This window comes from Erithacus rubecula (assembly GCF_903797595.1).
Source record: "Erithacus rubecula genome assembly, chromosome: 16".
Lineage (NCBI taxonomy): Eukaryota > Metazoa > Chordata > Aves > Passeriformes > Muscicapidae > Erithacus > Erithacus rubecula.
Window position 1 is genome coordinate 10,779,803 of NC_136668.1, and position 17,453 is coordinate 10,797,255.

At 41.3% G+C, this 17,453-nt stretch overlaps 1 protein-coding gene across 1 annotated transcript in view; it reads right to left on the reverse strand.

Moving 5' to 3' along the window:
- Positions 1–17,453, reverse strand: part of ADAMTS2 (ADAM metallopeptidase with thrombospondin type 1 motif 2) — a gene marked incomplete at its 5' end in the record, with an annotated part of 171,886 nt that overhangs the window by 38,451 nt on the left and 115,982 nt on the right. Inside the window, 1 exon segment of the mRNA XM_079320047.1 lies at positions 9,002–9,085. Within this exon segment, the coding sequence (XP_079176173.1) occupies positions 9,002–9,085 (84 nt within the window).

The window sequence follows — 17,453 nt, forward strand, 5'->3', positions numbered from 1 at the left end:
CTGTGGAATGAAAAAGTTGTAATATAATCCTGTGCTGGATCATGCTCCTTCCAGCCATAATTCCCTTGGAAATTGAACTAATAACTGTATTTTAAATGGTGGGACAGTTGTGGTGCCTTAATTGAATCTTTGTATATTTATAAGAACATACTTAAACAAACTTTGAGTCACTAATACAGGGCAAAATCCTGGCTCTTCAAGTAAGAATCCTAGTCAGTTAAACAGGGTTTGACTATTGCTGAGGTCTTTATTAACATCCATCAGTGGTAAAACAGAAACAAACAAGCAAACAAACACAAAACTTATCTATATCACCTCCATTCTTATTTCTTCAGAACTGCACAAAAAAAGATCAATTTCTTCAAGGAGCTCAATAAAATAATCTGACTGCAATACTCAAAAGCAAAGAATGCTGTAAAATTAAGTTGAGAAACCTAAAGTTTTCTAATATTTTCTGATGCTTGCTAATACTTCCTTATTTCATAATAACCTCCTTGTGTACATTCTACCAAATGAAAAATCACATCATTTAAGACACATTGTTCAGCAAACAATGAAAACACACACCCCATCAACATATGCTTTGTTTAAGGGTATCCAATTATTTGAAAAGAAGTCCTGAATTTGCACGATCAGCAAAAAAGCACAGAAAATAAAATGTCAATTATTTCCTAATAACCACTGCTTTATAGCTTTCCTCTGCCATCTCTTTCTTCCCTGCCTGCTAAATCAAACTGTTTTCGGTGGAGTCCATCACAAAAGCAAAGTATTTGTCTCTGAATGAACAAAGAGGGCAGGTTAGAGCACTCCTCTGATTAACATGGAGTCTGCCAGAGGCCAGGCCAGTCTGGCACAGCAAAGCAGCAGCTCCCAGGCACTGCACTGGCATCTGCAGAGAGCCAGCAACTCCCTCCCTGTGCACTGAGCTCCATTCCAAGAGCAAAACCACAGGCTCAGTCCTCACAGGGTAAATGCCTACTTATCAAAACATGGATTTACAGTTTGTCTTCAAGCTGGTTGGACCAGCTGGTTAATGTGGAGCATTGTGGGGTTTTTGCATCCAACATGATAGGGAGAAAGAAAAAAAAACCCTTTCACATTAAAGGCAAAACTGAGAACACACAACTCCTAGAATACATGTATCAGTTGACCCAACTTTTTTGGCCAATGACACAATTTTAACATCAAAAAACTGAGCCTTACTGCTCTTTAAGTAGGGAAACAAGACATCCAGTAGGAAGTCAATTGTATTCAGTGTCCTTGTGCTACAAATGTAAGTAGCAAGTCGAGGGTCTGTAAGTGAGGAGGACTTCAAAGAGTGAGAAGAAACACTCAGTCTGCCAAGTCCACTGAGCACTCAAATCATCTGGCCACTAATCCCTTGTCTTTCCTCACTTAATGCAGCAGCCTGAAAAGAGAAACCTACTTGACTCCTAGCAAATTTTCACCTGAAGAGAAAAAATTTCACTTTCCACAATTTTCCAAAGACTTGCAAATCAGAAAGGCTTCAACAGGAAATATTGGATGGCTGGGGAACCATCACTTTGACATAAGTCAAGCTGTCTGTGCTGTGCAACTGCACTGGCTGAGACCAAAGAACCATGAACACCATGGTCCTCTCCTCACAGTGGGCACTGGTATGGCCAGGGAAGGGAATTAGAGGTAGTGTTTCCCTCCAAAGAACCTCCAAGGCTCCAATGGTCTTTGGATCAAAGACTTCCTAAGCCAGGCATGCCTTTAGATAAAATATTACCCACTTTTCCAGCTGCCTTGCCTTTACAGATAAATGCTGCTGTCCTGAAGAAAGTAGCTTAGGAGATCATGGGACCAGGCAGAACTTGTTAGCAGGCAGGGCAGATGTCATATGTTTTAGAAGGATGTTGTCCAAAAATTACTCTTGTAGAGATATCAGATAACACATAATAATATTTTCTTTTGGAAGTCAATGTGTGTTTCATCAGATCCAAGCCCTTTATTAAATGGACAAAGCAAATGAGAAAGAGGAAAAGAGATGAGCTGTGTGCAGTAATAAGGGCTGAAAGGGAAAATCCCTCTTTGTCACACTGCAAACAGGGGAAGTTTGGGGGCCAGCATGGAGAAGAGGTGTAGGTGTTACTCTTGGCCAGCAAAAGGAACACACTGGCAGGAACTGCAGGTCCTGCAGCTGGCTGGGAGCTGTGACCTGGCTGGAAGCATCTCTTTCCAAGCAGGACAGCAAGCCTGTGGAGAGCATTACTCAGCTGATCAGCAGGAAAACTGCCAGTGGAAAGAGAAACTTTCCTTCTTGCAGCAAGAAAAGCAAAAAAATCTGTGAACTGCTGATGGAAACAGATGGAGATGTTGGCCAAGAAGTGGAAAGGGCTCAGCTGGGAAAACATCCCCCAGGCAAGGAGACACCACAGAGGGTGACGAGGACAGTCTGCCCTACAGAACTGGCCATGGCCTTTTCTCTGGGAAACTCAACATCTACCAGTGCTGCACATTTTCCTTCCTTTCTTTGATTCTGCTTTAATTTCTTCTCCACTCCCTTCCTTCTTAGTTGGAAGTAGAAAAACAAAGACAAAACAAAACAAACAAATGAACAAACAAAACCAAAAAATAGAAGACAAGTGAGTTGCTGCTACCATTCATACAAAGAGGCAAAGCAGGGCAGTGAGAAATGGTTGAAAGCCAGAGAGGTCTCTGAACCTTCTTTGCTATCTGTCTTATCCTTTGGGAAGTTATCAGCTCTCTCATATGAACACACTGAAGAACAAATCATTCATGAAGCTGACTGGAAAATCCTTCAGATGCTTATGGAGACTGTGGGGCAAGGAAGAAATATGTAGTTTTTTTTTTCTTTAACACTCTTAAAGATATCTTAGAAGAAAACTGCAAATTTAGTCTATACTCTACCCAAAACTTTCAAGAATGTTCAAGCTGCTGGCCGATGTGAAAGACACACTGGTGTCACACACAGGATGGAATCTCCCCTTCAACAGCTGTTTTATTTATCTGATATTTGGCATCCCTCGGTACCACTTTGCAAAAGTGATGATGAGCAGGTACTTGATGGTAAGAACTTCAGAAATTCAGGCTGGTCAGAAGCTTGGGACCTTTCCTAACTCATCCATTAGGTGGTGCTCCAAGAGAACCAATGGAGAAGGATTTGCAGCTCTTCAGCAGCTCCAGGAGCAGCAGTATTCTTAACATGACAGGCTTCAAACTATAGTAGGAAAAGTTGGACCACAGCAGTGCACACATTCAGAAAACAATTTCATATATAACTTTCCCTTGCTGAATGTGTAAATTTTCTGCAAAACACACTGTTTACATTGCTTCTACTTGGCACTTCTACTGTTCATTGGATATTGGATTAGAACTTCTATATTCTCTCATCCTGAACAAGACAGGCAAAAGATAAATAAATACAATTATTGAATGTCCATGGTAACCAAACTAACAAAACTAGCTCATTCAGCAAACTGACATTTGCATTCAAAGGATTTGTAAAGCTTTCTTATGGCACCAGTTTGTAAATATTTTTCAGTCTCTAATTCCATATAAATGTAAGCAGATCAGGAATACAAAGCACTGTTTATGCTATCTGCCAGCTCCACATTCTTCAAGGTCCCAACAAAATATACTGGGAAATTATAAGCTATAAGTCTAACATGTAAATAAGGGAATTCAACAATTCACACAGATAAAAAAAGGAGGGGCAATATCTCTTTTCTTTATCCCCATACCAAACATATGGAAACTGCAAAAATACAAACAGCTGCCAAAATGCTACATCATATGTAGGTCCTGGCCTTGCAACTCAGCCTGTGCAGAACTTATTGCTGGATATGGCCAAATGCTGGGGTCAACAACTCCATCTTCAGAAACATTGGTAAGGTCAGGGCTTGATTCCTGATGATTCTTTCAGGTCTTCTGCATCTACCAGGGTCAGTGGAAAAGGAGGATATTCAACTCACATTGTTACCTAGTACAGGGAGAGGCTGGAGGAGGCTCAGGAAGATCTCAATATATATAAATACTTATTAGACAGGGAATAAAGATGACTGAGACAGTCTTCCCAGAGGTATCCAGAGAAAGGAGAAGAGGCAATGGGCAAGAAAAAAAGCCTTTAGCAGTGTTACTGTAGTTTTGCCATAAGAGTGGCCAAATGTTGGGAAGGGCTGTCCAGAGAGGTTATTGAGCCTCTGGAAATATTAAAAACCAAGCTGGACAAAGTGCTGAACAACCTGCAACAGGTGACCTTGCTCTGAGCAGGGCAGTTGGACTAGATGATGTCCAGAGGTCAAGCCCAGCTGTTCCATGACCCTGATGTGCAGCTAACAACCTCCTTGCATTGCCAGGCACAGGTGCTCTCAGCCAGAGTCTTTGCTCCTTCCTGCAAGAGCAGAGGTAAGTGGAGGTGCTCATCCCTTTCCCTCCAGGGAAACAGCAGGGTCAGCAGCAAAATAGTAAGGACAAACATCAGATTTGAGGAATAAACCTGATTTGTGTTTCCAAGGCTGCCCTCTGGGAAACAGAGAGAAGGAAGAATCTAACTCAGACTGAACCAGCACTTCCATCCTGACTGAACCAAGAACATCTCTCCTGCTTGCCTCAAGCTTAGACATGAAAAGGTCAGATGTCAGAGACAAAGAGAGCATCATTTCAAGAAAAGATCAAAGGTAAAGTCCCATCCCACATGAAGGCAGCAGGGGCTCTGCTAATATCTCAGACATACAAAATTGAAAAGTCCTCAGTTGAACAGTCCTGTCCTATGAGGTTGCAGGCATCCACCCCACAGTACCTTCTTCCTGAACTGCCATCTCAAAGTCATTTAGGTTTTCTTCCCTCCTCTAAGCTATTTGAAAGGCTCTGCAGTGGTAATCTGGTTCTTCTTTCACTCTGACCAAGTTAACACATGGTCAGAGCCCAACCACTTGTTAAGGTGCCAACACTGGTTCACAGCTTGTGTAAGTTTTCTCTCCTGCTGGCTGTATTTCCAGATGTCACAGAGCACAGCCAGCATCCCTCAGCCCATCCCACCCTGCTCCAGGCTGAACCCAGGCCACTCAGCCTGTGCATGTGCCAAAGGAGAGCTCAGGCTGTCCTGCACTGCCACATCCACATTTCCCAAGAAATAACCCTCACAAATCCCCTGATGGCTGCATTTAATGAAATCCCTGCAGCCCCTGCAAAATTCTTTCCAAGTGTTTTTTCATTAATCACTGTATTAATGACATCCATGCCAGGTACCATGTGCTTTCCTCTGCACTGTGCAGGGGCAGCTCATCAGCACAGAGTCACCATTGTCAATGGACAGAGCGTGGGGCTGGAGCCAGGAATTTATGAGGTCTTATCCCCAGCCTGCCAATGGCCTTCCGTGTGGCCTTGGAAAATAACACTTAACATCTTTGTTTTTTTAGCTGTAAAATGGGAATAATAATCTTTATTCATCCACCTCAAAGAGGCGATGAGAGGATTTTATGCAGTGCTCAGTATTTAAATGTTTCCAAACAAATTTTAAAATAACCAATCAGGGTTTTTAAATGCATGCTCAGCTCATCTCTTGCAACCTCCTCTGCACTTGGTGCTCATGGTTGCTTTGCTTATTTCCTTGAGTATTCTAGAGCTAGTTGGATTACAGAGCTGTTACAACCAAAATAGGTCTAAGTGGAACAATTTGCACAAACATTGAATTATATTAATCTCAAATGTATCCACAGTTGCTAAAATTTGGAACCTATCTACCTACTACTGAAGTCAAAAAAGGCAGAAGCAAACCAGCTCATCTTTTTCCCATTTGAAGAAAAATGCAGTGCATGCACCCTATTTACTTATTTGCAGTATCCCATCACTTCAAAAGAGCTAGTGAATTTGGAAGTTAATGTCAAGAAAGTGCAGAGAAATGCATGGTGGCTTCTGAGGCCAACACAGATATGGAGCAGCCTTTGCAGAACACATTTTTCTATCCTAATGATGGAACTGATAAATGAGTGGGCAGCAGCAAGGCACAGCTGAAACCTTCACATCAGCCTGTGGTGCATCATTTGTTGGAAGCACCAAGAGAAAAGTGGGGATTCAGGGAAGGGCTGGCAGCTCCTGCAAAGTCCTGCAAAGCTGCCCCAGCCCAGCCACACTCTGCCTGCTCCCCAAACTCAGCACCCAGCCAGAGCCCAAGCCTGGGGCTCTTGGCAGGGCCAACCTGCCACCCCCTCAAAATCCACTCACACAAAGTGCTAATTCAGTAAAACCATGTCAGATCTTTTGAATTCATCCCTGAAGTAATTTCAGAACGTGATCATTAAGGAATATCTTCCATTTTTTCATCTTACCAGGGCAATTAATGCTATTCCTGAAATTACTGAAACTTCTTCATGCACAGCTGTCTGTGTTTGAGAATATTAAAAAATAAGTACATTTGAAAGAGTGGAGTACCTTCAAGCAAGAACCAGTGGAAGGCTGGTTGCTATGCAACTCAAGTATTGTCCATATTATTCTTATCAACAGATGACATATTGTATAAAATAATATAATCATCTAAAAAATCCCCACAATACAGTAGAAGGCTGCTCAGGGGTGGAGAATTGGCAATAGCTGAGAGTGCTGTCATAAACCTGACGTTGATGGTACATACTTCATCAATTACAGAACCATAATGTAATTATTATGATTATTTAAATGGTACCCTTGATAATATATATAAATTGCCTGCAGTGAAGCAAATGAATCTGAAGATATTAGCTCCATGCTTTGAAAAGAAATGCTTACTCAAACAAGACTCAAACATTTTCATGTTGTGAAGCCAATCACACTGTTCCATTCATGCACTGCCTTAACTTGTACATGCACCCTACTTAATACTATGTATTTTGAATATATATTTTCCTAAGAATTGTTAGTGATGGTGTGTGGGATAGTAAAATATCCAAGGCTTTGTTTGAATTCCACAGAATAGGTTCAGAAAATAAGAACTATACACTGCTTCTCTTTGCTTTTCCACTACTAAATTATCCTAAACCTTTAAAGAAAAATCTCCTCACCTTCTACTCCCTGGTACTAATCCTCTGATCAGGATCCTTAAAAACATGACCAGGATGTATTCTTAAAAAGCCATGACATGAAGGTTCCCACATAATAAAATAGAGGAGCTCTGGAACTACATGGTTTAGATCTACTTTTTGCTATTTTTAGAAAGCTATAGATTGTCTTTCATGTAAACAAGAATCAGATACGGAAATGCAAGAAAAATTTTCTTCAGGGCAAGCTTGTGATAGCAGAATTATTCCACTGAAAACAGCAGGGCAACTGAGAAGCTAAATCATTGTCCCCTGCAGATTGTGGGTGTAGGATCCAGCACAGAATATCCACAAGCAGATTACAGAGACCTGGATTCCACTTTTGTGATGTGGCCAAAGGCCTGCCAAGAAATAATGACTTCTGTCCCCCACCCCAACTCTCCTCTCTAAAGAATATGAAATGGATAACTTTCAAATTACAAATGGAGAAGGCTTTGCTCTTCACAAGAAAACAAAGATTCCTAAGATGGAATGATAACTGCTCTAGCCACTGTCTGCCATCTGAAAACTGGCAGAAATTACCAGAGCACACACAGGTAGATCTATAGGGCTAAAGATGAGTAATAATAAACACATAACAATTATGAAACACCCATGAACTAAGGACTGCAAAGAAGTGACTAGTTCAGGTACTAATTCTGCTGGCTTCTATTGCAACATCAGATTTGTGTGAGATTTGTAAGTCAATTGGCAATCAATTTTTTGCCATTACAGCAATCATATTTCAACCATTTTGTAATTCAATGTTAGCTACACACTGCAGGAACTTTCAATTACAAAATAGCAAATGTTACTTTTTTCACCTTTTACAACTACATCATCATCATCATGCAGGAAAAGCAGAGATGGATTGGTGTGTTTAGCTCTCAGATGGGGAAGCTCCAACAGAAAAATTTAACCTGTATCCAGGTAATCAGTCTCCTGCAGAGTCCAGACTAAACCTGAGAGCTCCCTCATTTGCACCAGGAAGGAAAACTCTCAGCTGGTGCTGAGCAGGGCAAGCTGGTGAATGCCAGTGGAGCTTCACCATCTGAGCTGGCTCTTTGCTGACAGCATTCCAGCAACTCCCATGAACAGACATGGATCATGGAATCCAGATTTGCTATATGAACATGGAAATCCCAGCAGCTCCAGTCACAGGAAGGTGTATTAGATGTCAACTCTGCTCTGAAGAGCTGGAGCTGATGCTGCATTGGAGAGCATTAAAATCACACATCCTTAACCAAAGCAGTTATCAGCATACTTGAAATTCCCTGGTCCTGTTTCCATGGAATCTGATGTTGACTTGGCAATAACAGGACACAGGTACTGAACAGATCAATACTTTTGAAATCCATTTAACATTTTTTTCCTCTTTACACATATTTTGTCTGTGGAGCAACCCCTTCCACAGAAACTGAAAGAAGACTTGATATTTTTAATTACAGATTTGATCTGCTGAGCTCTTTCCTTCTGGCCCCCATTCCACAGAGCACCCATTTAACTTCAAGCACATGTGTAGTTCCACAGATAACAAGCACAAGTATAAATGAGTTCTTAGAAAGACATTGTAGCCCACAGCATCTTGCAGAGCTGACCTGGTGTTTACTGTTACTTACATACAGTTGAACCAGAACATGCTGTGTTTTCTTTAGGAACTAAAATGTTCTCTATGATTTATAGACTATTCCAAACAAATCTGAAAAGACAGACTGCCAGAGCTAAGCAGCAACTTCAAATGACATAGGGAAAACCCAGAAGAAATTGAAATTATTTAAAATGTAAAGTTTAAATGATAAACAGATATATATAAATGTGGAAGTTCATTAGATTCACAGACTAGTAAGGATAATATACATAGACAAAAATACAAAACAAATACATGTCCCCAGTAACTGCCCAGTTCATTAAAGAATGAAGTCTATAGATATTGATATTCTCCATTTAAATTAACCTTTCCTTACCTTGCCGTAGCTCAGCAGGATTATCCTCACCAACACAACATTAATGTGAGCACCCAGGGACTCATCATGATAAATTTCATTAACCTGCAAAAGAGTTCAGTGCTTTAACAATGGTAACTATGAAGGCAGTGATACAGTCAGTACCTTTTTATGCTTTGTCATTAGGCCAGACACCACTTTGTGATCATATTTAAAACATGAAAAATTCCACTAATGAGAGAGGGAATGTGTTTTTTTTTCCAAACTCTGCTGTAGTCTCCCAACAGGCCATAATTTAGGGGATCATTTAAAATAAGTATAATACTCAGAGACTTCATATTAACAGGTATGTAAGTGCCAGTCTAATTGCATTGGAGGTATCATGATGCACCCACACAATGCAGCTGAGCTGACCCATGTGTGCCCACTGCAGTCTGGAGCATGGCAATCCAAGCAAAATCCCAAATATCTCTCTGCTGAGCAAGACCATGCACAGGGAAGGGGATGAGTGAGCAGAGAAACAGGACCTCTCTCCTGAGAGCCATTCACCAGCTCAGCTCAGCTGCTCCCTGCAACTCTTCCATCTGGGACCCATCACATCACACTCTGCCAAGAGGATGTGCCTCCCCCAAAAAGCTGGTCAGGCACATGGGCTGTCTTTGTTGTGTGTCAAAACTCATCAGTGTTAAACTTTGCATGTAGCACATAAGCTAAAAAATGCCAGCAGATTAAAATTTTATGTTTGTTTGTTTGTTTGTTTTTCATACCAGAGCCACATAACTGAACACGCACATGAGGAAATCACCCCAGGAACACTGAAAAGAAAACTGCAAATAAAGAGTAGAGAATGAAATGTGGATGAGTTATTATTACTTAGGAAACACTGCTACAAGCAAGCTGGGCAAATATTAACTGTTAACAAGGCTGATTTAAGTATTCAGTGATGAAGTCTGCATGAGACTTGGCCAAATGGCAGGGGTTTAGCTTTACAAATTAGAAGAGGCAGATGAGATCCCTGCAAGGCAAGTTCCTTCCCTAAAACCTCCTTCCCTTGGTAAAGGTTACACCAAACTGAACTGTTTGCTGGCTGGACCTAGATTCCATTTATTCCTGCAAACTAGATTCATTATTTCAAGCTAATAAATAACTTTCAGGGAACCTTTCATTTGAAACCTGGTAAATAATGTCCTGCTACTTCAATCAGCCCCAGTTTTAATGGCCCATATTTTATCTCTTCAAAAACCATTAAAATTAAATACATCAGTGTAGGTTTTGCTAAGCAATCCCCACTGACATTTTAAAGTGAATTTTAATTAATTTCATCAGTATTTTTTTGACAGAAGAGCCTTATTTTATGCCTGGTAGGCATCCAAGTTTTCAGCAGTCCTGAGTGTCCTGCTGAACCACAGCTCCAGGAGGAGGCTCCCACCCTCCAGGGCACCTGGGGGACATTCTGGGGGATGCCTGGGATCCAGGCTTGTTACTGGTTGATGAACAATCAGCTCCTCAGATTAGGATGGTGGATGAGGAGCCCATGGCTATGAGTGGCTCCAGGGGCTTCTGTTTTCATTGTGGGGTAGCAGGAGTTGATTATGTTCAAATCTGCTTTGTAAACAACCCCTCTAGAAATCAGATCATCTCTTTGCATGTTTAAAAAGGACTTTAGAAGACTAAGTTTATATTCTGAAATTTTAAGAACTCTCTTATTTTTACTTTGAGGACCGTTGCTCAACACAGATTATAAAGAGGTAAGACATAAACACATTTTGCTTTACAAAAAATTCTTTTACCCAGGAAAAAGACCCTTAAATGCTGTCAAGGGAGGCAGGGATATTAATTTGTCTCCCTCTTTGTGTGGGAAGAGAGCACTTGCATCAAGGATATAAAGTTGAAATAAACTGTAAATTACCTGTACATGAAATGAGTATTAAACAAAAACTGCTGTGTAGAGAGGACAGTAAACACAGCATGTAAATAAGTATTTAATTAGTTCATAAAGCATAATCCAAATTGGTGCACAGAACTCTCTCATTAACTTCCAGAATTTAACCTAAGCCTCTTTTAACAATCATTGAGTAACTGAACAACTGTATCACTGTTGTGTGCCAAAGGGAAACTTGGCTTGAAAACATTGATGGAACAGAATTAAAACACTGTTTGACTATTCATGCAAATGACATCTAACAAACAAACTGTGAATGAACAGAAAAGCACAAGCACTGTAAAAAGCTGCTTGGTTCTCCTGGGATCCTGGATTTTCTGGAACACAGCAGGCCAGTTCAAAGCTCTGGGTCTTAGTTTCATTAATAAGGATGATTCCAAGCCCTCTTCACACAGCACCTTCCTCTGAGCTGAGCTCTGGGTTGCTAGGATTGTCTCACTGCACATGAATAATATGCTGAAATAGATGCTTTTTCTTTTTTTCCACACAGTCTAAATCACACCTATTTGTTTCAGGAACCTGTTAGAGATATAAGACCCAAGTCAATGTTGTCCCCTCAGAGGTTCATGAAAATGCAGACACTGAAAGGGTCACCACAGTCCTGAGCTCAGATTCTCCACATTTCCACATCTTATTTCAACAGGAAAGCAGAGTCAAGCTAATGCAGCTCAATGTATAGGACAGAAAACAACCAACCAGCCTGTGCAATCAGAAAGCTCCAGGCCTGAGAGCAACTCACAACTTTGAGACTTATTGTTTGAAAGCAGAGAGAGCCAGACAGAGGAGATACATGTTCAGATGTCTGTGCAATAAATACACACAGCTTGGAAAAGACTGCAGGTACTTTTCTAGCACTGCACCTCCATGTACTTCACCAGGACATCCTGGTTCATATCAACAGAAGAAAAGCTGGAGTTAATCTCCTGCTGTTCTTAGACCAGTAAGTCTAAAATTAAGTTGCTGCATAGGAGAAAAAAAGAGACCATCCCATAATCACAGCTCCTGAACTGAAGGCAGTGAATGAATTCAGTCTTGATAGATGTCCTACAGTGATTCAGCATTTGTACAGGGTGATGAAGAAGGCTGGGTATATCTCAAAGAATTCAAAGCACAGTGGAACAGTGCAAAGAGACTTTCATCATGCCATTGTAGTTCGCTAACTATTTTGGGATATCTTTTGTTTCTTTTTCTGGGATATTTCAAAGGAAAGCATGCATTTCTATTTAAAGTTTCTGTGTAGAAATCAGGCTGGCACAGATTGGTGCTACATAAGAAAAACAAAGACTTTATTTACTTTTTTCATCTGTCCCTCTCTCCTAATTTTATAATTCTTCTGCCTTGAGCGAGTTTCAAGTCAGCACAGTAAGCACATACAACACATCAAAAAGCTAAAGGCAAGCCAAGCACCTGTGAGGTGCCTCATGCTTTGTAAAAGAAGCACTGGAAAGTTTGGATTACTGAGTAAAGCATGGCCTGATCCTAAAGGAGAATTTTGAAAGCTCCTGTAACACAAATAGTAATAAACAGCCTGCAGATCTACTAGTCTTGGTGCAGAGCAGGTTACCTGCTGATAGAGCTGGCAGGAATTTTAGGAAAAGTCAGGTGGTTCCCTGGATCCCTAATTAAACCAATGCACCATAGGAGAATATTTTGGCAAATCATCAGCAAACTCATTCACGCAGTTGGAAGGAGATCCCAGCCTTGCAGAGTTTGTTGGTGTCTGCTGTGCAAAAGGCAGATCATTTCATCCTAGAGCAGCTCCTGAGCCATGAACCATGGGGCTCGTCCTGAGGCAGCTCAGGATTGCTCCTCACGCCCGGGTGAGCACTGTTCAGCTCCTCCTGGGCATCTCATGGCCTCACCTCGGGCTGATCAGGGTCAAACAGCTCCATCCCAGCACCAGCAGCCATCAGAGGGCACAGCTGACCATTTGGAGAGGGCACAAACCAAGAGTCATCTGGTTTTGCAGCCACCACACATTGCTGATCCATCCAAGCTGATTAGCCTGCTCTTTGATCAGCCAGCATCCTCACACAAGTACTGCTGCAGGAACTCCTGATGGCTATGTGCTCCCAGGCAGAGCTGGGACCATGGATCTCTGCCAGAGCAATACTGGAGAGGCTGGAGAGCATCAGCTCCTTGCCTGTGGGATGGCAGAGCTCCTGGCAAGCCATTGTTAGAGCCCAGTCTGAGATGCAGCTCATTCATCAGATCATAATTATCTGCAGCAAAGCCTCGGTGCCTGGTGGGCATCCAGTGATTGTCTATTTCTGTAAGAAACATCTGGTTTGAATTGCAGGATAGTAACCAGAAATGTCATGGTGGATACTGAGCACAAACTTCTGTAATCTGACCCTCCCAGAAACCTTCCCCTCTCACTTTATTTTTCTGTGGTCCTACTTCAAATGCCACTGTACTCTTCGATTTTCATCACCTTCTTTATGCTTTTGAAGATCCCAAATGAGCATTTCTGACATTCCCAAGCTTTATCTTAATCCCACAGGAATAACATTTAGATCAGCTCCTCTGGTGGATGTACTATGGTCACACAGAAAGTCATAAGTCAAAATTGAGAGCTCCTAGTCTCCCTTTACAGTCCTTACAAGGCATTTCCTCACTTGCTCATAGAGGGACTCTTTTTGTGCTGAAATCTTTGTTGAGCATCACAAGGAAAAAAGAATGAAAGCACACAACATACATGAAACTTAAAGGTCAAACTGTGATCTCACATTTGGAAAACAACTATCATTCTGCTCAAAACCACACACACCAGGCAGTTTTAGAAGAGCTTGGCAGTGTACATTGCAAAACAGAGATAAGAATCTCCTGTTTTCTATGCAAACATGAGTCTGAGGCCTGATTTACCTTCCCTGGTGTCAGAGTCAGTAGGTGTTACCCAGTCCAAGTTAGCTTCTTCTGATCAAAATGAAAAACATTCCCCAGCAGATGTGCTGGCAAGGCACTAGGTAGCTTCATGTTACAGGTCTCTATCTCATCTCTGCCTGTAACACTGGCTTTAGAAAGGTCATAGACTTTGTTTTCTGACTTCATGACTAATTTATTTTTCTTAGTTCCTCCCGCAGGCTCTTGGAAGTTTTCATTCCTGCTGATAAAACACTGCAGTGAGAAGTTTCTCTAAACACTGTAAATTACCTTTGCACCAACAGGCTCAGTATTTTTCTGAATTACTGTCTCAAGATCATGTTAATAAAATCAACTATAGCTTCATAAAACAATTAAGCAGAATGATTTATCACTTTACTACAAGGGATAGGGGTGTGGTGTCAAAGTAATAAATATGGTGACCTCTTCAAATCTAAGTGGTTTGCTTAAGAAAAGCATCCAGAATTTGAAAGCTGATCCTAATTATCCACACTCCATCACACAAACCACACTGTCACAACTCAGAAGTCCCTGACTGAAACCTTTGTGACTAAAACTCATGACAGTGTTTGGAGTAAAGGAAAAAAAATAAATCTATCTTTTAAGAGTACCTACCCTCTACAATGAGGACAGCACCAAAACTTGTGTGATAGGGCAGCAAGGCACATTCCAGGCACCAATAATGAGCAATGCTCACCTCATTGACACTGGGAATAAAATCCCAGTGAAAACGAGCACAACCTGTAAGAGTTCTGAGAGGGTCTGTCCTGCAGCAGCCCCTGAATGCCCAAGCACAACTACAGCTTCCACTGTAGGGTGGCAATCAAGATAATGAACACAAATAACCTCATGGAGGACTCTTCAGACACTGTTCACACCAGTCACAGCTACTGGTTTATAATGAACAGTCAAAATGTGGAGTTAACTCACATACATATATTTAAACTTTCAAACAAGCTGTAGTTCAGCCACGGACAGCTGAAGTCCCTCAGATGAACAGAGTTGGACTTACATTTGTTATTTGTGGAAGTTCTTAGAGTTAGTTCAAATTTAAAGTGCCCACATTAAAATAAACTGATTTTAAATAATGAGCATTGGAGCTTATGAATTATTTAATTTTCAAAAATCCACTCAAATTCTACATTATCGAACTATCCTTGCTGTCAAAAAGAAATGCCTTTTAGTTTAAAAAGCATGATTCTGAAGACAGGGAGCACCATTATTTCAATGTATTCAATCATCACTTTCTTTTTAGCAGCTTGAATTAGACATGCTTTCAGGTTTTTATCCAACTGACAGTTAGAAGCCAATGGCATTTCTGCCCTTTTCTCTCATTAGGGACTTGCTGTTCTGTACCTGCAAATCTCCATCCCTCATCAGCCAGAGATACAAGAGCAGAAATCTCATCTATAACAGTGGTATCATGTACATCCTATTAAAGAGGACAGATAACACATTCAGCAGCGCCTCAGGGCCACAATTTCAAAGACATGTGTAGTGCTGAAAGATGCAGGTGAAAGACTCCAGGGACTTTCCAAAACCCCCAGCTGCATAACTCTCATTGATTTCAGTTATTCAAATGAAAAGTTGTTTAATGTATTTGTTCTGGAGTTGAAGTTTCACTTGAAGGCTGGGGGATATATAGTCCCATGAGCTAATTTTTAATACCAATTCTCACTGATTTCAAAGGCAGATAAATGACTAAATACTCAGATACATCTAGCCCAGAGAGAGGCATAATTCTTATTTAGGGTCTATCTCAGTTTGAAATAACTGCAATTAGGCACTTAGCTACTTTGAGGAGATGGGCTTTAGAATCACAAATATTTTGGTCATATATCCATTACATTAATATATATAAATATTTTAATATCAGCCCTTTTACAGTAAGGAATGGAAAACAAAGATTTTTACCTCTGAAAATTGCTTAATCCTGGAAACTACTTTTAAGATGGTTATGAAACAGAGAATTTCAGCATCAGGACTGGGTACCAACACCATCCATTTCAGAATCAATTAATCCTTTAGATTCCAACCATCAACCCCAGCACTGCCAAGGACACCACTAAACCACATCCCCAAGTGCCACATCCAAATATTTTCTAATCACCTTCAGGGATGGTGAATCCATCACTACCCTGGGCAGCCCGTTCCAATGCTTGACAACCATGAAGAGATTTTTACAAATATTCAATCTAAACATCACCTGCAGCAACTTGAGGCCACGTCCAGATCCCACTGGAGAGCCTTCCAGCCCTCCAGCAGATCAACACCTACCTTGGTGTCACCTGCACATGAATTGAGGATTCACTCAATTCCCTCATCCAAATCAATGATACTGAACAATGCTGGACCTGGGGAACACCACCTTGGACTGGCCACCAACTGGATTTGGTTCCATCCACCACCACCCCTTGGACTTGACCACCCAGCCAGTTTTTCATCCTGTGGTCAGCACACACATCCAAGCCATTCAGCTCAATAACATCCATTCTCCTCCCCACAGAGCATCCTGCAGTGGAAACCTTTCCTTTCCCAAACAACAAGGTAATTCTCCAATGCCACTTCTAGCCTTGCACTTTTCTAGTATTTCCCAAACAATTGTACAAGCAGATACAATTACTGGGGGTTTGAGATGCTTTCTTGTTGAAATTTAATTACCTTCTGTGTTCTTGAGTAACCACAGAACTACAAGATTCCACCCAAATATCTCTCCTCTGTGGAAATGCTTCTGCATGCTATAAATACAAAGTTAATTTGTGCAATGTGTGGGCTCATGCTTGGAAATGCAGAGGACTGTGCAGGCCAATATCCTTCCCAGGAAAAAACACAGCATGACGTGCAAATGAAAATGGTGCAGGCGAGAGGCAGCCGAGGGTCTCCAAGGCAAAAACAACAGCATAGTTTCCAAAGGTGATTAAAAATCCCAATGGTGCTGAGCAGAGAGAAGAGAGGAGATCAAGAGAAACCAGAGTTTTGTCAGAGGAAATGACTGGAGGAGGAAAAAGGGGAGGCAAGAGGCCGAGCTCACTGCAGTGGAACGGCTGGCGCACAGTCAGCGACACGTGGCTGCAGCCCAACGTGTTAAAAATCCTCTGGCATCTATCACCATTTGTTTGGGAGTGACTTCATTTCCAAACTTTGGGATAATTATTAGCACAGCTATTCAAGATAGCCAGGACACCCAGCCCCTGTTTTTTCTCACTTCATGGATTTAGGTGTGGACTGTAACACATCACTTAAGCTGCATAAAACAGATTTTACTGAATTTACAGTCATTGCACTGGGCTTGAAAAAAAACACATTGTTTTGATTGGGTTGGTGGTAGGGTTCCACCCAAGAAGAGTTAGTTGAGGACAACTGCTCACACCATCACACACAAGTAAATCAAGCACAGTGGGAAAAGCAGTCATGCTGGGATTGCTCCTGGGAAAGTAATGTCTTGTCCCAGGAGGAGCAATTGACCTAAGATTTATTTCATTTTTTGGAACCTCAGAAATTCAACTATTTGATCACCTGTCTCATCTCCAGTAAATACCTTCACAATTACTTTATTTTGTTACCATGCATTCTTGATTTTATGCTTACTACCTCGTTACCGTACAAAACTAATTGATTCTATGCCTTGTTGCTACAGGAAACTAATTG